Below are 22,125 nucleotides of genomic sequence, written 5' to 3' on the forward strand. Positions count from 1 at the left end.
GCTGATTCTCATCCCTGCCGCGTAGCACTCGGCCTCAAACCGCCCCAGCACATTCTGAAGGTCCCGGTCCGATGAAGCCAACAGGACAACGTCATCCGCAAAAAGCAGAGACGAAATCCTGTTGTTCCCAAACCGGATCCCCTCCGGCCCCTGGCTGCACCTAGAAATCCTGTCCATAAAAATTATGAACAGGACCCGTGACAAAGATCAGCCCTGCCGGAGTCCAACATGCACCGGGAAAAAGTCTGATCTACTGCCGGCAATACGAACCAGACTCCTGCTCCGATCATACAGAGACCGGACAGCCCTTAATAGAGGGCTCCGGACTCCATACTCACTGAGCGCCCCCCACAGAATGGTACGAGGGACACTGTCAAATGCCTTCTCCAGATCCACAAAACACATGTAGACTGGTTGGGCAAATTCCCATGAACCCTCGAACACTCTGCGGAGGGTGTAGAGCTGGTCCAGTGTTCCGCGACCGGGACAAAAACCGCATTGTTCCTCCTGAATCCGAGGTTCAACTATCGGCCGTATTCTCCTCTCCAGTACCCTGGCGTAGACTTTCCCGGGGAGGCTGAGAAGTGTGATCCCCCTATAGTTGGAACACATTCTCCTTCACATTCTTCTTCACCACCCCGGTTTGCCACTCCAGCGGTACTGTCTCCTTCCTCCATGCAATGTCGCAGAGGCGTGTAAACCAAGACAGCACTAAGACATCCAGAGACTTGAGGTACTCAGGGCGAATCTCATCCACCCCCGGTGCCCTGCCACTGAGGAGCTTACAAACTACCTCAGCGACCTCGGCTTGGGTGATGGATGAGCACGCCCCCGAGTCCTCACCCTCTGCTTCCTCAGTGGAAGGCATGTCAGTCGGGTTGAGGACATCCTCGAAGTATTCCTTCCACCGTCCGATGATGTCCCCAGTCGAGGTCAACAGCTCCCCACCCGCACCGTAAACGGTGCCGGCAGAGTACTGCTTCCCCCTTCTGAGGCGCCGAACGGTCCGCCAGAATTAACTCGAAGCCGACCGAAAGTCTTCCACCATGGCCTCACCAAACTCCTCCCAGACCTGTCTACTGCGTCAGGAGTCCCACAGGCCAACATAGCCCGGTAAGACTCCTTCTTCAGTCTGACAGCATCCTTTACTTCCGGTGTCCACCACCGGGTTCTAGGATGCTGCCACGACAGGCACCGGAGACCTTGCGTCCGCAACTCCGAGCTGCCGCGTCGACAATGGAGGCAGAGAACATGGTCCACTCGGACTCAATGTCCCCCGCCTCCCCCGGGATCTGAGAGAAGCTCTCTCAGAGGTGAGAGTTGAAGATGTCCCTGACAGAAGGCTCAGCCAGACGTTCCCAACAGACCCTCACAATCCGTTTGGCCGGTCTGTCCAACCTCCTCCTCCGCCAGCGCACCCAACTCACCACCAGGTGGGGATCAGTTGACAGCTCAGCCCCTCTCTTCACCCGAGTGTCCAAGACATGCGACCGAATGTCAGATGAAACGACAACAAAGTCGATCATTGACCTCCGGCCTAGGGTGTCCTGGTGCCACGTGCACTGATGGACACCCTTAGCCTTGAACATGGTGTTTGTTATGGACAAACTTTGACTAGCACAGAAGTCCAACAACAAAGCACCGTTCGGGTTCAGATCGGGGAGGCCGTTCCTCCCAATCACGCCTCTCCAGGTATCACTGGCATTGCCTACGTGAGGGTTGAAGTCCCCCAGTAGAACAATGGAGTCTCCAGTTGGAGCACTAGTACTCCAGTACTCCTCCCAGGGACCCAGGGAAGAAGGCCGGGTACTCCGCACTGCTGTTCGTCCCGTAGGCACAAACAACAGTGAGAGACAGTTTCCCCGACCTGAAGGCGCAGGGAAGCGACCCTCTCGTTCACTGGGGTAAACTCCAACACATGGCGACTGAGCTGAGGGGCTATAAACAAGCCCACTCCAGCCCGCCGCCTCCCTGGGCAACTCCAGAGTAGTGGAGGGTCCAGCCCCTTTCAAGGAGCTGGGTTCCAGAGCCCAAGCTATGTGTGGAGGTGAGCCCGACTATCTCTAGTCGGTATCTCTCAACCTCACACACAAGCTCCGCTTCCCCCCCAGCGAGGTGACATTCCATGTCTCCACTGTGAGGGTTTTGGTCCAGGGATTAGGTCGTCGAGACACCCCGCCACGACTGCTACCCAGTCCACAGGGCACCAGCCTCTCACGGTCCTTCCTGCAGGTGGTGGGCCTACGGGAAAGCGGGCCCACGTCGCCGTTTCAGGCTGAGCCCGGCCGGGTCCCACGGGCAAAGACCCGGTCACCAGGCGCTCGCCTACGAGCCCCAAACCCAGGCCTGGCTCCAGGGAGGGGCCCCGGTGACGCCGATCCAGGCGATGTAACGGTCCTTTGATTTTTCTCCTCCATGATTAGCTTGTGAACCGCTCTTAGTCTGGCCCGTCACGTAGGACCTGTTTGCCATGGGAGATCCTACCAGGGGCATAATGCCCCCGACAACATAGCTCCTAGGATTACTCGGGCAATACAAACCCCTCCACGAATCCCCATTGTCTTCTCTCAACAAATGGCATGTGTATTGCTAATTAATTTCATTGGAAGAGCCAGTTCAAGGGGGGGTCACGTTAAGGTGTCACTTTTCCCCCGTCTCCTCTCCAACAATGCCATGTGTATTTTTATTTAACTTCTAATCTAATTTTTTGTCTACCCTTGGCTCTTAATCAAAATGAGATTACTTTGAAGAGAGAGCCCAGACGGTTTTGAGCTTCAACAATTTCATGAAATCCTAACAGATCACTCGGGCAATACAAACCCCTCCACCACAGTAAGGTGGCGGTTCAAGGAGGGGTCTTCCAAAACATGTTCTCTCATTTCTTTTTTTCTTTTTTTAGGACAATGGCATGAGGTCAACTACTTAAAAATGTTCAAGACTTAATCATTATGCATTACTAAGGTTGAGGCCTGTGATTGCTAATCAAAAGATAAGCGTAATGTCTTGCCTCTCAGTCAGATTAACCCCACTTGTAAATTGTGCTCTTTTAGTTTCACTATTATTATATATATATATATACACACACATATATATATATATATATATATATATATATATACACACACATTTTGTGTCTAATGCGATGGCCATGTCTTGTTTCAAACATGCTTTAAAAGTAAATGTGACTCAACTAATATGTAATGTGTTGTTCTTCATCTGACGTCTCATCAAGTTCAACACCTTGTTAGGATGACATGACTTTACATGTTTAACACATCGTTACAGATGTTTCTTTTGGTGCAGTTGAGAACATTGATTTATTGATCATTATGCTTAATCCTCTCTGAACTGAGTACCCCCCCAAATTCACCTGGTGAGTATCCTCTGACATAAAATTGCCATCAGATGATTTGTGTGAAACTCTACACAGATGACTGTGTGCTCTTCAGTTTTCCGTGACCCTGTCGAATTGTCTGCTTTCTTGATTAGTTGCACATGTTGATGCTATACCTCATTATGAGCTTAGAGATCAATTGGAAGACAGTCCTTGAAACTAATCAGCTTTCAAATGACTAGTTGTTTACTAGTTGTTATCCAGAAAGAGGTATTCTGACACAGATCACATACTAATGCCAGGAGTAAATATCCAAATAACAGAATATCAACTACGCCGTCCTACAGTAGAATTAGACTTCAAACGTACATCTGCAGCACCACACATGAACATAGATGAGGAGCTTATCTCCACTTTGAGTTTATGGGGCAAATTTAATTAACGCTTGTTTAGCAGAATGTCTTTCTGTTGTTGTTGTAAGTCTCTGAAAGCTCCTGTTGTTGTTGATCTTTAAAAAAAACATTAATTTATTGCCTAATCAACTGTGCATCTTTTAAAAATGACAACCAGATGGCCTGAAAACTGAACATATGGCAGTTTTGAATGTTTGAAAGTTGGGAAAAAGTATAATATATGCTCTGTAAGTGACACATGAAAGACAATACAAAAAATAAGGGCTTCTTAGCTGGAAAAGACAAATGTGCATATCATCTGCTTCTGCACTTTATTTTAAATGAATTCTCTCTCTGTTGCCTGTATGTACTTGCTGCTTGTTTTCCAGCATGGCGCTTATGTCTAATAAGATGCAGCTGAACTCTTGAAATGCACAGTTGCTCAGTCAATGACCTGGTTTGTTTGTTTGGTAATTATTCTGCCTACATGTTATTATCTGACATGGACAACTGTTTAGTGATGCTATAGTTTACTCATCTAGTTCAGTGCAGATCTTAGCTATTCTTAGCCGTATAGGACTCTTTGGCCAACAACGCAAACAAACCCCATCCACAGAGAGCTGACTGGATACCGTGACGTTACTGCTTAGCTGGTTGTGTTGGAGAATGCACATTTCACCAATCGATGGTGGTTTCCACAATGTGCATAAGAGTATGTGACTGCATTCAGTTTTGGAAATGCTTTCTACCCATGGCGTGGGGTTCAAGGTATTTTACAGTTGGCTCGGCCTACCTTCCCTTGCCTCCCCTGAGTGCTTTATATGGATGTGATGCAAAGTGTGATGTGAAACAAAATGCCACACCAAATGTCAGATTACTGACTCACTTGTGTGCCATCTGGATTCTATTATACAAACTGGCCAAGGAGCTATTCTCCTGAGAACACTTACTGTATAAGCAAGGGAAATTTAATGTGAGTAATCTTCCCGCAGAGTTGGAGGCGATTCTATCCAGAGGAAAACGTCTCATTGCTGGTATCATCAGCCTGCTGATCATAGATGTGTATAGTGGTGATTTGGCCATTAGATTTGACTGACATCATCTGATGAACACACAGCTGCGTCATCCACACCCTGGCAGCAGAACGGCCACTTAGCAATTTGAACAGGGGCCCTGGCATGCCAGTCACATATTATTAGAAAGCACCACTGGCTTTGAATCTGCTCTGATATGTCGATTTAAGGAGATGAAGGCTCCAAATTAATGGACAGCAGTGTCTACTAGGAGGTCTCACATGTCTTCAAGAGTATCCTTTGACCAAAAGGTTTCTTGGGCTGCCTCAGAGAAGCATAGTGTGTAGAGGGTACGATGACATTAGCTCAGTGCTGTGGAGGGGTGTTAAAAGCTGATAAACTGAGAGTTTGGGAGTAGGAGTGCTGTAGTTTCTTGAATTGGTCTAATTAGTCCACAAATTATGATGGGATCACTGAACGTGACTCCTAATGAGCCTCGGTCCTCTGATTCTTCTCAACAGGCTGTTCAGCTCGGCGCGTCTCCCGGGACCCTTCAGACTGGGCTTTGAGTGCAGAACCAGCAGTCTGAGAAGAAAACTCTAACTTTGCTCCAAAGTTAATTAAATGTACTTAAATGTACTTTTAAGTCAAAGAACACTCTAACTTTGCTCCAGGTTAATTAAATGTACTTAAATGTACTTTTAAGTCAAAGACGGGGTGCTCACTTGCTAGTGCGTCCTCATTTTTGTGAAGTTTTCGTAGCTGCGAAGAAACTAAAAGAAAGAAAGAAAGTTTCAGGATTACAAACCACCTCCCCTCCCATAAACATGAAGTTCTATGTTTTATGTATGAATGCACACGACGTGGCGATTCGTGACTGGTGATGACACACCCACAACTGAACACAGGGCATGCTGCTAAAGAAATATTTTGTGCCAATGGCAACCCTGTAAATGAAGCCATTGTAGTTATTTGAAAATTAACTGCTTTTAACTTGCACTACGAAACGAGACGACCACTCTTACGTTTGGGGAACACGTGTTCATGGTTATAGCTTTTAAAAAACGTAGCTTTGTTATAATGATGTAAAAACTTGAAACCTCAAACTACACTGCGCTACAGTTATGGCAAACTTAAACCAAGCCTTTTATGAGCATAAACCTACAAGATAGTTGCAGACGAGTGGAAAATACCTATTTTATAGTTGCTGCCAATATATTTATTACCAGCAGAGCAGATCTATTTGAATTATTCATTGGCCACTTGATAGCATCTTCATAACATTCAGGGACTTCTCAAACGCGAGGGTTGTTTATTATTATTTGTAAAGATAATGAAGCAGCTTGAATGTTTTTATAAATTTGTTGTTTTACTTTTCCATTTCTTTCTGCGTTGATGATTGTTTGGTTGCATGCTTTTACGACCCTCATGATGACTTGGCGCTCCAGCTCTTGACCCTGACATCGTACTGTAAGTCTGGACCAGATTGCTGCTACCTGGAATTCAGTAGCATTAAATACTTTGCAATTGCATTGAGCAGAGAGGAAATATTTGTGATTTTAGCCCAGAAACACTAGATTGTCGTACTATCTTCACGCTGCAGATACATTTTCAAGCTTTGGGTCTAAAGCAGAAAGAAAAACAATACAAACTTGAACAGTGTTCAGTGTTGACTTTTTTTGGAGATCCATTCGACTCGTCTTCACGTTCAAACTTGTGAAGCTAAATTGTGTAGCCAGAGCGGAGGGAAGGTTTTCTCCTGATGACTTTTCTGTGAAGGTCATGTTTGTGCTGCACAGCAGAACGCCGCGCCTCCTCTCCAGAATGCTAAATCTTCCTGAAGGCCTTCTGCAGTCAAACAGAGGCTTTATGGGTCTATTTAACAGTCCTACAAGCGTCTCTCTCCGCTGGTTTACTTGATCTTTCAAACATCAACTTGACCTCCATTGTGAAGTTAACTGTTATTTCTTAACCTCATTATGAATCGAGCAAATGGCTCAGCAGCCTTCTGCCGTTTTGTAGGCATCAGCTGCTTTAATTGTCAGAGAGCTGGTCCCAGAACTGATTAAGGTTTTAGATTTTAAGGTATCCGTGAAACCTAAAAAAAAATGGCTTCACCTGTCCTTTCTTGATGAGTTTAACGAGTTTAGCAAAGACTGAACTGTTAGTTTTCGCTGTGGGAGCTCAAATGTCCTGCGGTGGCCAAACGTTTGCATGAGCTGAACTTTCCCCCCTTTTTTTCCCGACATTCAAATGGTCTTAAACCAAAATGACAAACTAATCCTCAGAAGGCTGCGGAAATGAGCACATTTTCTCATCAAACTTTTAAAATGTGACTCACTGCATCATTTATTTATTTATTCATGCACACTCATACTCACACCTCCAGTTTGGTTTTGAATCACAAATCCATGTAGCGTGCATGTTTTCAACAGTGGGAGGAAGCCAGAGTATCCGGAGAAAACCCACGTAGGCACAGGAAGATTACGCAAACTCGCCACAGAAAGGGCCTAGCGGGGATTTGAGCCACAGACCTTCATATTTGTTGTTTTTTCTCAAGCATCACATTATTGTTTACAAAACTGCAACATTTCAAACTCGTCTTGAAACAGAAATGTTGTCAGAAAATGATCAACAGATGTGAAATGCTCCTCATAAACGGCACTGATCCTGTGGTTATCGGTTAGTCTTGTTATCCCACAGATAATAACTAAACAGATGTATATTTATGCAAGTCACTAAATATATGCAGGGAAAACAGCCCCTGAAGTCTGCGGATTTACCGCCCTTGAGTTATGTTTTCGGTGAGAGTTGCTGTTAAGCAGAGATAGGAATGAAGAGAAAGGAGGAACAGAGGGAAGACACATCCCATCTATCTCCATAGCTTGAGCAAATATGGAAAACCATGATGGGAGTGCGTCAGGCCTCGCTCCCCTCCTTGACTTCTGTGACAGATGTAAATGGATGTTTCAGCAGTTGGCTCTAATGCATTTTTAAGCAGGCACAGCAGCAGACAGCAAATGAACGTGTTGCGACGGCGACGCTAGGACAGAGCCTCCATCTATCGCTGCCTCCTCCTCCTCCTCGCGGGCGATACACAAACAGCCGCTCTCACACACATTCCTACACACTGCTGAGAATAGCTGTCATTCATCAACTCTCCCAGTACAATAGGCTCAGTAAAGGTCCCATCATTCAACTAAAGCACCTCCACAGTGCAGTGCCCAGCCAAGCATCGTGCCACCGCATCGCATCCCGTCATCCGCAAAACACTCCTGGCCTGGGAGGACGGATGGATGATTGGCTGAAAAGTGTTTACTCTCCGACTTGAAAATTTAAACTATTCTGCTCCATCAGATGGCGAGAAAAAAAAAAGAGTGTTTCTGCTAATCGGGGAGTGTTTATGCACACAGAGTATTATTACTATTCAGTGTGTGCAAAACAAGGGTTAATGTGTGCTGTCAGCTCATATAAGATGAGGGATGATAGGGTTACCAGACGTACCCTCAACGAGGCCTCTGATTGGATATAAATACAGTATATGCCAGCATGCTTGTGGTCTTTGTCCATATAAGACCCATCAATGCCCAAGCTTTTACTGGTTGGGTTATGTCTGAAGATGTTGCTTCAGTATATCTGCAGAATCTTCTTGTGATGCTCTCTGTTTTGTGGGCTGCACCATTCCCTCCTGCAACACGGCAGCCTCAAAATGCAAAGCTGCCACCTCCATAATTCACAGTTGTCTGGATAGAGACATGAAAGCTTCCCTCTTTTCTTCCTCCAAACATAGTAATGCCCTTTATGATCAAACAATTTTAGCTCCTGGGATCACAACATATGTCACAAAGAAATAAGATCTTTGTCCTCATGCACAGCTGCAAACTGTAATCTGGCGATTTTATGGTGGTTTTGGAACAGAAGGTTTTTCTTGGTGTGTGGTAAAGAATCTTTTTTAATGTGAGTACTATTCACCTGGTTTTAGCCTGCAAATTTATAAGACATTTCATTTTGTTTGTTATGTGGGAAGCAGAAGGCATTTGCTCCCATGTTCTTTATACTTGTGTTTTATTGCTTGAATGGATAAACGTGGGACATTTTAGGCATCTAAAAAAAATGTACACATATATGAACTGCACTTTTCTGACGCTTTAATTTCTTTTGTTTGTTCCGAGATGTCATGCAATGAGGTCCATGTGTTTGAAAATGTGCCATAAAATACATCCACATCTGTCTGTGCGTCAAATTTCTTGTTTTCCAGATTTCAACCAGTTCTGGTTTAGTTGGATGTATGACATGTTATATAATTAGCTTTATTTACAACGAAATGTGTTGATTAGTGTTATTACACACAATTCTGGGGCCACCTACATGTTTCATGTTCCTTTCCAATCAGTGTTTTGGTTTACTGCTTGTAGAAGTTAATTGTGTCCGTCCGAGTTTTTGCTTGAATTAATTACAACAACAAAAAAACGTTGTAAACATTTTTGCCTAGTAAGCATCCCTCAGCGATGTCACTTCCTGTATTTGGTGCAATTTTATGTATTTCTTCTTTGATGTGTGTTTCTCATTTATTCCTGTGTTTTACTCAGTTGTTGCTGGTTTATTTTGTTTTGTTTTGTTGTTTTTTTTTACTGAATACAATGTCTGTATTTTACAAAATGGTGAACAAGTCTTCCTGTTTCATTAATATGCTCTTGGTTTCTGCAGCTCAGTTATCTTTTTTAATGATAACTGCATAGATTCATGGGGTTTCTGTGTCTGGCTCACTCTTGCTGTTAAATAATACAATTTCCCAGGAATGAGAGTGCCTGCATGTTCCAGGACAGGATCTGATAAATATTGTATACCAGCTCTGCCTTGTGTTTTCCCCCCTCTTTCTTTTCTTCCTTAATGTTCCAACTATTTGCTCTTACTTTCTGGATGTTTGATGAAAACAACATTTCTGAGGTACAACTGACGTCACAGCAGACTCCATCCATCCAGTGGTCTCTCTCCGTCCATTTTGTTGATTTGATCAAGTTAAAGGGATATTTCACCCATTATCAACATCAATGTTAATCTGGTACCCTGTCTTGAAATATTTTGTAAATGGAACCAAAATATCAAGTTTACAGTTATTATTTTACTGTGAATTATCTCTTTAATGGTCACTTTTACTCTGCTGTCTGTCTGTGAGCTGACAGAGTTTTTGTCGTGGACACTGAAACGATCTTCCACTGCTTTTGTCATTGCAGGTACCCATCAGCACAGCTATAACCACGTGGCTTTAGGTAGTCCTACACGCACGCCTAAGAATGGTAAGAAAACCCGCAGTGAGAGAGGAAATATTTCAGTGGCTTCACAGCTAAGTCCAGTGTTTGGAAAAGCAGTCTGGATCTGAGAAGGAGACGCTGCTTGATATGGATGTGTGAAAAAACCCATCGACATGGTCCTGAATTCAATTTTCTCCCTTGAGAATCTTTTCACTTTCACTTTCACTTATGTCATCAACATTGAACATCTGCCAGTCTGCAAACGCCGGGACGACCGAGGGTCACAGGCTGGCAGACGCGTCGGTGCAGCGGTTGTGTAATGATGTAAGGTGGCGGCTGCAAAGATAGGAAAAAAAAAAGGACATAAAAAGGAATGAAAAGGAAGCCACGAGCTGAATATTCGATGCCTTTTATGTTCATCAAATCCCCCTGATCATGGTGTTTGATTAGTTTGCTATTTTCATTCACAAGAAAGAATAATGACTTGCTACATTTCAGGCACTGAGGAGCTGCAGATGAATTCTGGAGCCAGAGAGGATCTTTCTTTATGAACATAATTGACCATATGGCTCACACACACACACACAGATAAGCAAATGCCTGGAGATCTATGGACGACATGAAAAATCCATTTCAACAACACATCTAACACAGAGACTTTGATCACGGTCTGCCTGAAATCCCTCAAATTGCAGCGTGCCGTGTATTTTCTAGATAAAACCCGGAGCCGCCACCCTCCCCGTTCACCACCGCTGAAACAACCGGGATCCCGGGCCATGACACAAGCAGAACACATGCAATCGTACACAGATGTGCACGTCACAAGCCTCCGGAAGTGAAAGAGATTTCATTTGAATAATTGTTTTTTGTTTTTTCTTGTTGTTGTTGTTTTATTTCCCACTTCTCATGCTGGATGTGGAGAAGCTGTGCGTGCAGTGTGTGCTCTCTCTCTCTCTCTCTCTCTCTCTCTCTTTCTCTCTCTCTCTCTCTCTCTCTCTCTCTCGCCATCAACATGTTTCTGAAATGTTTTTGTTTTGTTTTGCTTTTTTTCGCCTGGGTTTGGTAGCTCACCGGTCGTTGAGACGCGGTAAGTCATCCACACATGTCTGCGGTTTAATGTGAGTGCTTGTACGTTGCATTTTAGCACACGTTTGCACACATGTCACAAACCAACCCTCACGTTCCCGTCTTCCTTCCTCTCTCTCACACTGCTGACGTGGTTTCAGACCTGATTTCAGTGTGTTTGAACTGTATTAACACAAGAAACGTGAAGGGATGTCTGTGATTCCTAATGTGGTGGACAGAAATATTATTAAAGTTCAGTTTTCTTCTTCTTCTTTCTTATTGTCAACAAACCTTTAATGAATTCTGTCTGTAATAAGATCAGCTTTCACAATCAAAACCCTGAAAACTAAGCCTTGGTTTTTCCAGAGATGTTAAATCTACCACCTTGGCGATCTGAAATAAACCAACAATTTACTTCAAATTTAGGTAACATCTGGGTAAGGAAATCCCATGGTTCGGCTTGAAATTAGCTTTTCATAACCCTGAGATTTTGGTCACAACAAGTCTCCCACCACAGTCCCTGTTTTTTGTCGATCCCCTTTTTTTTGATCCGTCATTGGATTTGTTGGCAGTAAAAATACAATATCATTGGTATGCCTCTCTAAAACATGCTGTGTCTTAACTCTGAGTATCTGTGCCAGGTCTGTGTGGTTGTGTCTGTCGTGATGAAGCACTGAAACGTGTTTGCTATCGAGCTAACAGCATGCCGTAGTCTGAACCCCTTTATTGATGCAGGATGGCTGAGAGACCCTCACAGGTCACTTCACTTCCTTCAGACCCTTCCCGGCAGCTCCCAGGACCCCCTGTGGTCGACCAACCCCCGCCGCTACCCTCCTACTCGGTGACTCCTCTCTCCACGTTCAGTCTTACCTTCCTTCCTTCTTCTATTAAATACTCCTTTTCTTGTACCCTTGTAAATGATCTTATCTCCTCCCCCCTTCTACTCTCCATCCTGCAGCAGCTACCAAAGCCCTATTTCTGTCTGTCCGCCGATGGCAGGCCGGCGCCGCGCCCACGCCGGCCCTCTGCACTGCCTCGGCTCGCAGGGGAACGCAGGCTAGAGCACATATGAGAAGGAGAATGAGAGAGAAGGGACAACTGAGTGAACGAGAAAGATTTAAGAAGCGAGGGAAAGTGGGTGGCAGCATGGAGGGAGAGATAAGATTGACAGAGTAGGGAGACGGAGATGAATGGGACAGACTCCGGATGTTTGTGAGCATGCATGTGTGAGGAAGAGAGATAAAGAGGAGAGTGAGAATAAGAGAGGACTTAATTCCTCCCGTGCCCCCCTCACACCCCCCCACTCGGCCCGTGAGCCTCCATGAGGCATCACATCACATCGCCTCAACAACAGCCAGTCCAGGCATTTGTGCCTGCCCCGTCCCAGATCGCATCACGGCGCTGTCACGAGCAGGGTCACTCTCCAGCACACAGCTGTTGTTTGGTGTCTTGTCTTGTCTTGTCCCCCCCCCACCCTCCCTCTCACGCTGCCTTTTCTTTCCTCGTCCGTTGTTTCCCCATGTCAAAGCACCATACCACCTGTCAAGTCAGTCCCAGAGCGAGCGCTCACGGACGTGTCGGCCCTTACAGCTCCGTCACCGCCACCAGCGAGCTGGGGTTATAGATATGCCACCATTTCCGAGGGACAGACACCGACTCAGAGAGAAACTAGAAAACAAGAACTGAGAAGGCTCTCAGAGGGTTTCACAAACCTCAAATCTAATCTGCAAACCAACAAAAAACTGTGGCTCATTTGCTTATTGATGCTTATTGATAGTAACTCAAGCACCTTCCCCAGATTGCCGAGTTGGAGTCGAGTCCTTTTTTTAAATGGAAAATTTGACTCAAGGGGATGTTTTCTGTTTCACAGCCTCAATTACTTTTTCCGCGGTAAGCCCATCGTATCGACGCCCGGGTGCCACCTCCTATTGATCTGTGAAAACGTTACAAGGCAGGTAAAAGATGGACCTGAGCATGCATTTCACTACCAACACCTACTTCAGGACAACAGACAGCAACCACTTTTACATGGACAACAATAATCTAATTATTGACCTTATTCTCAATAAGCCAATGTCCCAATGATGGAGTTTTAATGACATGTGAAGTTGAAGATTGATTACATCACATCGGTGGTCCAGAAATGCATCTTTCTTTTCTTAGGTGGGTCTGCGAGGATCTGCAGGTGGAGATGGCTCGGCTAGGGCCGTTACCTGCAGCCACCTAGGCTTCGGACCACAGACTGTTTTCTGGTTCTAGGCAGTAGATGGCTAATCAGACAGCCAGTAGCTTATTAGCTGGCAGCCAGAGTTGGGAATAACAGCGTTAAAAATAGCGGCGTTAAAAATAGCGGCGTTAGTAACACCGCTATTTTTTCCCAGTAACGGGTAATCTACTTCCTTCCTTCCTTCCTTCCTTCCTTCCTTCCTTCCTTCCTTCCTTCCTTCCTTCCTTCCTTCCTTCCTTCCTTCCTTCCTTCCTTCCTTCCTTCCTTCCTTCCTTCCTTCCTTCCTTCCTTCCTTCCTTCCTTCCTTCCTTCCTTCCTTCCTTCCTTCCTTCCTTCCTTCCTTCCTTCCTTCCTTCCTTCCTTCCTTCCTTCCTTCCAAAAATCAGCTTTACACAAAAACATAATCAACGGGAATTTATCGTTTTTACCGCGAGATGACAAATTCTTATCGTGAGGAATTTTTTTGACGGTTTATCGTAAACGGTAAAATATCGCCCATTCCTACTCACCAGACTCACCTCAAACTGACTCTCTCAGAATGAGTCAGATCAGATAACAGCAATTAGATATCATGTCAGTGTATAGTAACACGCCACATTTCACTGTCAGTAACGGTAATGGCGTTGTAACGTTTGAAATAGTAATTAGTTCGATTACCCATTACTGGGAAAAAATAATGGCGTTAGTAACATCGCTATTTTTAACGCCGCTATTTTTAACGCCATTATTACCAACACTGGCTGCCAGCTCCGAAAACCAAGGCCAACTGTTGGTAGCTGAGTCCGGTGGCTCCAGCGAAGGCTTGTGTAGACCGATGAAACTAAAAGGACCGGTTGTTAGCATAGGTTGTCATGAGCTTAGTACGTGGCTTGTGGTGACCGAGGTAAAATGGGAACGGCCACACCAACTTCTAAGCTCATTTGTTGCATCGATTTGTCCATATTTGTTTTTTTTTTGCGGGGGCGGCAGTAACCTGATCCTGGGGCCGTAACCAGGATCAGGAAGAGTCGGCTACCTCCAACCGGGCATCGACCAGAACCCCAAAACCGCTCTTCAGAAAACCTGAGTGATCTCAGAGGATCCGTCCGGTTCGGGTCCAGACCTTTCGTACAGTCTAGTCCTGCAACGATAACTTCCTATACGTCGCTGTCAGGGAAGTTCTCCAACGCTCAACCAACTCATTTTGTGGACGCCACAAAAGCCTTCAGATACCCCAAAACTGGGACGTATGACTGTCGATGACGCCGATGAATGTCATGTCTATGTTTTCGGGCGAGAGCAGATTTTCATTCATCACTCGCCATCCTCAGGAGGTCACGAACGGATCAGATTGAGCTGAACTTTGCCGGAGTGAACAATAAAACCCATTAAAAATTCAAGTTTCTACCAATCTCCCAGGTTTGTTTGTTAGAATCTTTAATTTCCTGGAGCTAATATGAGACACTCGTTGCCCTGGATGGCCCTGGCAGCCGTGATAAATTATAAAACCATTCCTTACTTAACTGAATTAACATGCACGATTATAATTGAGCGCTCCTGAGTCCAGCCATGAATTATTACTTAATACAGATGAGATTATAATAGAGCACCTCTGCCTCCGGGAAATATTTGTATAACTAAAACCCCAGCTTGTGCTCCAGCTCACTCTTCTTCTCTACGGTCCAGCAGGTGGTCCGATGTGGTGGATACATACGGTCTCATCTTTGTTAGGTGTCTTTGAAGGGCTGGGGGGGTTTGAGGGGGCGAGGAGAAGCCAGCCTGCCCATTATTTCCTCTTCTGTGTCTGTATATGTGCGTATGTGTCTTTAGAAAACAATCGGATAAGCGGCATCCTGACGTCGCAGACGGAGCCCTACGACCTGTCTTTCTCGCGCTCCTTCCAGAGCCTGTCACACCTGCCGCCCTCCTACGAGGCGGTCGTCAAAGCCGACATCAGCCGGTTCTCATCCCTGAAGAAACTCAGTAGGTCTTAGTTCACTGCACTCGTGCAAGAGTCGGCATCCCTGCCCCGGCGCCCTGCATGAAAGAGAATATTTTTAAAACTGCATCACGTGTGCCTCCCCGACTCCTGACTGGGACGTACTGAGGGGCTCCAGTGTTTCCGCTGTGAAAGTGATTTGATTGCTGCACTGAGGACATCAAACGAGAAAGCATTCATACACATTATTCTGCAGATTTGGCAGCTCCCGATTGAATAAATATTTAGGCAGATCAAGGGAGCTTCGACTCAAAATCAGCAAGCATCTATTTCTCATTAAATCAGTCATCTCACAGAAACAAAGCCTCATTGATATTCCATGCGTCTCCGTCTCCACTTTTAAGGACTGCAGCCACTATTTCTCTCGGAGCGTATAAGTGCACTGAGTGGCTTCTTGCTCCAGTCCCTGCTTGGTATTGATTTTAGGGGCGCTAAGCTGGATTTGTGCTGCGTAATGAGGTCTCATCTCATGATATTTTCTAAGTGAAATGCAAATATTGCTCAGGGCTTGTGTAATTTCATCATGGCTGGTCCACTTCACCGCTGGCATGCAGTCAAAGTGTAGGACGAAGATCTACAACTCGTCCTGTCACCGTTAGCACAGCGAACAGTGAAAGAGGTTAGCGCGATGCAGAGCCATTTATCATCTTTCTACATCAAGAACACTTGTGGAAATTAACTTAATAGCTTCTGATGGGCAGTAAAACAAACCCAAATGAATTCAATCGTCGGCTATTGAAGCCCACCGCAAATGTATGTACAAATATCCTGCAGCACATGTCCTTCATTCTTCTTAACTGACTTTCTGCTTTCAAAGCAAATTATTTGTTGCAGCAAATAGCCGAAAGGTCTTTGCTGTTTGCGTTGTTGCTGCTCAACTACTTCCTGCACACTGATAGATCGTGTCGGATTGTGCTGAAGGGAAGATGGAGCAGCCGGTTCATTGTTAAGAAAATAAAAGAGAAGAATGCTTCTGCTTATTAATGCAAATTGGAATCAGACTGAAGAAAAAGCACTTTGCCGGCTGCAACGCAGAACAGTGTGTTCATGAGTTATTCATTCACTCCGCGATAATATGCTTGATGAGCTCGCATCGCCCTGCCCGGATCTGGAGGATTATTAAGCTTGAGAAACAAACATCTTGTTTTTGTTATCTCTCATGATGAATGGATTTCCGAAGGAGGGGGGTTTGGCAAAGTCAAATCTTTACAGGTGGCATGTTCACAAGCGGAGGAGAGGACAGGCCTCACCTTTAACCGTCGTGTAGGACTTCTCTCCGAACCTCATCTCCAGCATGACACTTGGTGTCCACTGGGGGTTAAACCGGCTGCGCCGACACCCACGGACGCCGATTCACAGAATGATGGATGTTTTCCACTTTTATTCATTTATGCGTCTGTCTTTCCGACAAGACGTGTGACACAGCTTTTATAAATGTGTGCCATTTTGCGTGTGATGATGTATTCAAGGACGAGTCTCCTTTGCATGTGTTTGTGTTGCGTGGCATGACTTTGATTCCACATTCCCCGTTACACTGTGTCGTCTCGGAAAGTGTATTCCTGTCTTTTTAATCTGCATGTTTTCTGAGTAAGGGTAAAGCATCCACTGAAGGAAATGAAAGCTCGGAAGAATGCAGCTCTGAAGAATGATTTTCCAGTTCGAGCATGTGTGCTTCCCTCCTCAGTGTCTGAGGATCTTTGTCTTGTACTTCCAGGTGACCTTTGAAAAGTTTGCCCCCACAGCCAGAGCTTCCTGTAGAATCTCCGATGAGGTCTGGATGTGTGAATGTCGTGTGTCCAGCATGTAATACGTGACCCTCTGTTTTCTATTCCCCTCCACGAGCTTGGGAAGGTGAGGCGCCGATGGGCTCCGCCAGCACTGCTCTCTCTGCATTGTGCGCAATGTTCTCCGCTTCCTCTTGGTCTGATCCTCCTCCTCCCGTTCAAACGCCTACCAGCGCTTCCCTTTCCTTTGCTTCATTTACCCCCTCTTCACCTCTTTCCCCCCCTGTTTTTCTCCTCTCTTCTGCAGCAGATAAAGAAGGCGATGACCATTACAGTCGTAAGCGCCACCTGCCCGACCTGGCGGCACGAAGCACTCTTCCCATGCATGTTCTGAAAATCACTCAAGAGCAGGTGGGTTCCATCTCAGTGAGCTTCAAACACAAGGTCATGTTCCCTGCTGTTTTGAGCTCCGCGTTTCCAGATCTGAATCTGTTAGAAGTAGTGTTGTTTTTGTCAGCCTGTTTCAATTTTACTTTTAGTCTAGTCTTTGGGTCAAGTTATCATTTTAGTTTTTATTAGTTTTAGTCACGTTCATACTCCTTTTAGTCGTGTCAAGTTTCAGTCGACTAAAAGTCTGAGCATTTTAGTCTTATTTTAGTCAGAATTGTCCAGGACCATTTTAGTCTAGTTTTAGTCAAAGATTGTATTTAGCCAAACCCATTTTACAATTCAAACAAGGTTATCTTATTATTATATTATTGTCACCTTATAAACTCAAGAATACATTCATTCCAGATACAGAAGACCAGGGGCGATTTTAGCATCAGAGCTTTGGGGGGGCTCAGCCTACCAAAGTTCATGGACCACAGAACCCCTAGGGGGGTCCGGGGGCATGCCCCCCCGGAAGAAAAATTTGTAGATTTTAAGTAAAAATGGATCAATCTGGTGCACTTTGAGGTCAAAATGAAGAGACTAGATCTATGAAGACCTATACACATCAATATCTTCTTTACTGTTCTGTGGTTTTACAGCGATGAAAAAATAATTGTTTCTCTATATATATTCTGCATACAGGTTATGGTAGAATTTTGCTTGCATAAATAATACCAAAATCACTTCAGGGGAGACTCAAGTAAAGTAATATTTTGCTTTGTAGGCAAAAGTAAAATTAAATCAAATCAAATGGAACTTCCTAACTTAATGGCTGGAATAATATTCCGACAAGATAATAATATACTGTAAGCTAAAGCAGGAGTTTGCAGTCAACTAGTTGAAAAGCAGCCACTTGCGATTCTGAAGGGCTTAATTTCATTCAGAAAACAAGAGACCCGTTTGAAAATATGTTCTTCACTTATGCCCATATTGTTTCTCAAAAGACATTGCATCCATTTAGACCCGCTTTACTGCGAGCTAGCATGATGGCTGGCTGGCTTGGTGTGTCATGGTAGCCTTGCCAATCGTCACCTGTCTGGCAGGCACATGACAAGTTATTTTGTTTAGCTACTACAACGGTATGCGCTAATTTGCACATCAATATGCGCTAATTGAGTAACTAACGACTCTGACTGCTCAATGCTCACCTCACAGTCTCATCATGAGTGGGGACTGGGGAGAATGATTGTTGACTGTAAAAGGCTACTTCGTTGTGTGTGTGTGTGTGTGTGTGACCTGTGTGAAGTGAAGGGATTAGGCACATAGATGGAGGAGGGAGCGCCTGGCAGTAGCGGTTCTAGAAACTTTTCGGGTGGGCTGAGTCAGGGCCCCCTTGGTGGGATGAACCCCCCTAAATGTTTGTCAGCACACCCTAAGAACATAGAGGGGGGAACTCACACACAGCGCATTGAGTGGAATCAGAAACTGCTAGTAATGACCACCAGAGGGGAAAAAAAAAAAAAAAAAAAAAAAAAAAAAAAAAAAAAATGTCTCTATTTTTTTGGGGGGGCTGAGACTTCTTTTGGGGGGGCTCAAGCCCCCCCAAAAAGGGCCTAGTGGCGCCCCTGCAGAAGACTCTAATTTGAGTTTACAACATATTTATTTTTCCGAATTTCTCCCCATCTTTTTCTTTTTCCACGACACATTGGGTTTTCTTTTCCACGTCTATGTAGGAAAGTGTATCCAAAGATGGATCTTCTTCTTCTCCCAGCCCCAGAGCAGATCCCTGCGTGGCCGCCCATCGGCCCCTTTCTCTATGTAACTTTGTTTTTAATTGACGTGAACCTAGAGCTCTGCGTTAACGGCATCAGCCTCTAACCTGCAGCTGCATCTTCTGGATCTGATTCCCCGCGGGCCGCGACTGGGATGGAGGACGTGACGTCAACCAGCAGCAGAACTAGACCAGAGGAAACTACTGAAAACATGAAGATTGAGGATCTTTGTTAGAACATTTCATGTCGTCTCGGTCAACATTTTTATTTTGTAATCTAAATTTTAATCTGGTTTTTATTCGTCTACGATATTGCATTATATATTTAATTATCGTTATCGTCACATGACCAGCATTTTCGTTGCGTCTCGTCTCGTTTTCTTCAGGTGTTAAAGGTTCGTTGACGAGAATATTTAGTCATAATTTTCGTTGACGAAAGCAACTTTACTTAGAAGTCCCATGTGCAGCTGCTGTTTTGTGTGACTCTGCAGGAGCCCATTACTCCTCAGACTGTGAATAAACTGAACACATTTATCTTCTGCTCTCCAGCACCGGGAAAAGCAGCTGCAGCTCCAGAGCCAGCCCCCCCAGTCCTCCATCTCCCAGGGCCCCTCGCAGTCCTCGCAGCGGGACTCCCAGCAGAGGCAGAGGCCCCGGCGCGTCCAGAGGGCCATGTCCCAGGACCGAGTCCTGTCCCCTCAGAGCGCCCCCCACCCGGACTACAGCATGTCCTCCAATGACATGTCCCCGTACGGAGGCAGGATCCTCTCCGACGAACAGCTGCTGTCGGCCGAGCGCCTCCGCTCCCAGGAGCGCCTCCTGCCGCAGGACCGCCACACCTCCCAGGACCGCCTGTACTCCAAGGACCGGATGTACTCCAAGGACCGGCTCCTGTCGCAGGACCACCTGTACTCTAAAGACCGCCATTATTCCCAAGAGCGCCTCTATTCACAAGACCGCCTGTACTCACAGGACCGCCTCCTGTCCCAGGATCCTCTGCTTTCGCCGGACAAGCTGGTGATGTCGCTGAAGCGCGGCATGGTCAGCAGCTACTCCGGCGGCTTCCGCGGCAGCGACAAGTCCATGTCGCGCGCCATCTCACACACGGACGTGTTCATACCCACCACTCCCATCATGGATCGCTACAAGATGACCAAAATGCACTCCCACCCCAGCGCCTCCAACAACGGCAGCGGCGGCGGAGGAGGAGGCAGCGGGGTGCCCGGGACGGTAGCGGCCGCCGTGCACTCCAACACGTTAGCCATGAACCACACGGTGAATAAGAGGCAGGCGTTCGCCTCCAGACGGACTCACACCGTGGAGCAGCTCCACTACGTCCCGCCGCACCACCAGCAGCCGCCGCCGCCGCAGCCGCAGCACTACCGCACAGGCAGCAAGACCGAGGTGACTGTGTAGCGCCAGCCGGGGCTGCTGAACTGCAGCGGAGGAGCACCAGGGTGCACCAGGGTGGGCTTGAGTGCGGTGGCTGGGTACGCTGTCCATCCGTCAGAGTAGATAGCGGCGGTTCCATTTCCTCTTTGACTGAAACTCCGGCGAACTTTCCCGGACAGTTCATCCGCTAGCTTACCGTGAGACCGGAACAACGAGCAACACTGTACAACCGCATACACAGACCCAGCGACACCCGCAGCCAGAGGAGGTGGTGGAGGGTATTATCCAGCTAACTTGCCTAATATTGTTTCCATTGTCTTGGTAATTTTATCCGTCCACAGCCTGGTTCCGTGTCCGTTCTAGTGGGAAACACCGATAGTGTCCGTTTAAGCCTTTATTAGCCCCCGTTTCCGTCCCACAGATCCGTCCTGGGACGTTTGTGGCGAATCTCAAAGGGCTTTGCATGGTTACACACAAGAACTGACTCTGTGACTTCTACCGCAGGTGATGACCTCAAGTGAGCCTGTAATAAACTTTATAAATATATAAATGACAGAAATAAAGATTTAAAAAAATACAAATGGAAAAACCAAAAAAAAAAACAAGCGGCTCTGTGTACGCCCGTCCTCCTCATAGCTGTAGTGATCTCGGTGGGAGAAGCTGACGTGGATGTTATCAGCACCTGTATTTGTGCCTCTGGCAGGTGTGTCCCCATTTCTCAATACGAAGTGGTTCTGTGGGTTACAAAGCACAATCGATACAAAATATTCTGTTCTGGTTTTATCATTGAGTTTGAATAGTGATGGCTAGCTTGGTTTTGTTCTGAAAACAACGGCAGATTCTTCTTCTTTTCTTTGTTTTCCAGTAGACAATTGTAAATAAGCTATAGTAGAAGCAGTACCATGGACAAGTCTGTACTGGATGGACTTTGTATTAGACTGTCTGTTTTCGATAGATTCTTTAAAAACACAACTATTAATCATCACTGTTTCGTGAGATCAGAATAGAAACCCACTTAACCGAGTATTTTGACAGGATCAATTAATACTATACTGTGTGTGTTGTTTGCAAAACTGTTTGGACGAGAAGTGAAGGCGCACGTTGCTGGCGGCAGGAAACCCTTGGGTCATATTTGGATGTAGACTGTGTTCCATCGTCGTCAGGACGCTTGAGTCTCATGGAAATGGATTATAATGCTTGTCGAAGTAGGCTAAAAATAAACCATTCATATTTTTCTAAACATGCATCACGGCCCCATGAGAAATGTTTGTCTTGTGTGTTTGATTGAAAACATCTGAAACACTCTTCATAACCGTCATTTCTGGCACTACGGTCACTTCCTGGAGTCGTAAGGCCTGAATAGTTTCATGAGGTCCAAACTGACAAGAAGCAGAGTCTAAGAACCTTAAAGGTTGGACTTTTATTTATTTATTTTTCATTTATTTATTTATTAATTTATTTATTACAGACCCCGTTATGGTTGCAGTGAACTCGAGGTTCAGAGTGTCCTCATAGCTTCAACTGGGATAAATAACACACATCATTTAAGATGGATCAATAACCAATAAAAAAAGGTCTTCATATACATATAAAATAAATTAAAGT

General features: G+C 45.6%; 1 protein-coding gene across 9 annotated transcripts in view; it reads left to right on the forward strand.

The window, feature by feature from the left end:
• Positions 1-21,711, forward strand: part of LOC133419418 (protein shisa-6) — a 93,374-nt gene extending 71,663 nt beyond the window's left edge. For 2 of the 9 annotated variants that reach the window (XM_061708583.1, XM_061708586.1), the window contains 5 exons: positions 9,974-10,036; positions 11,058-11,078; positions 15,093-15,245; positions 17,293-17,396; positions 19,678-21,711. In XM_061708583.1, the coding sequence (XP_061564567.1) occupies positions 9,974-10,036; positions 11,058-11,078; positions 15,093-15,245; positions 17,293-17,396; positions 19,678-20,544 (1,208 nt within the window). In that variant the 3' untranslated portion in view covers positions 20,545-21,711. The remainder of the gene's footprint in view (positions 1-9,973; positions 10,037-11,057; positions 11,079-15,092; positions 15,246-17,292; positions 17,397-19,677) is intronic. The other 7 variants (XM_061708585.1, XM_061708588.1, XM_061708590.1 and 4 more) reach the window with 5 other exon arrangements.
• Positions 21,712-22,125: the final 414 nt, after the last annotated feature.

Source organism: Cololabis saira, chromosome 19 (genome assembly GCF_033807715.1).
Source record: "Cololabis saira isolate AMF1-May2022 chromosome 19, fColSai1.1, whole genome shotgun sequence".
Taxonomy (NCBI): Eukaryota; Metazoa; Chordata; class Actinopteri; order Beloniformes; family Belonidae; genus Cololabis; species Cololabis saira.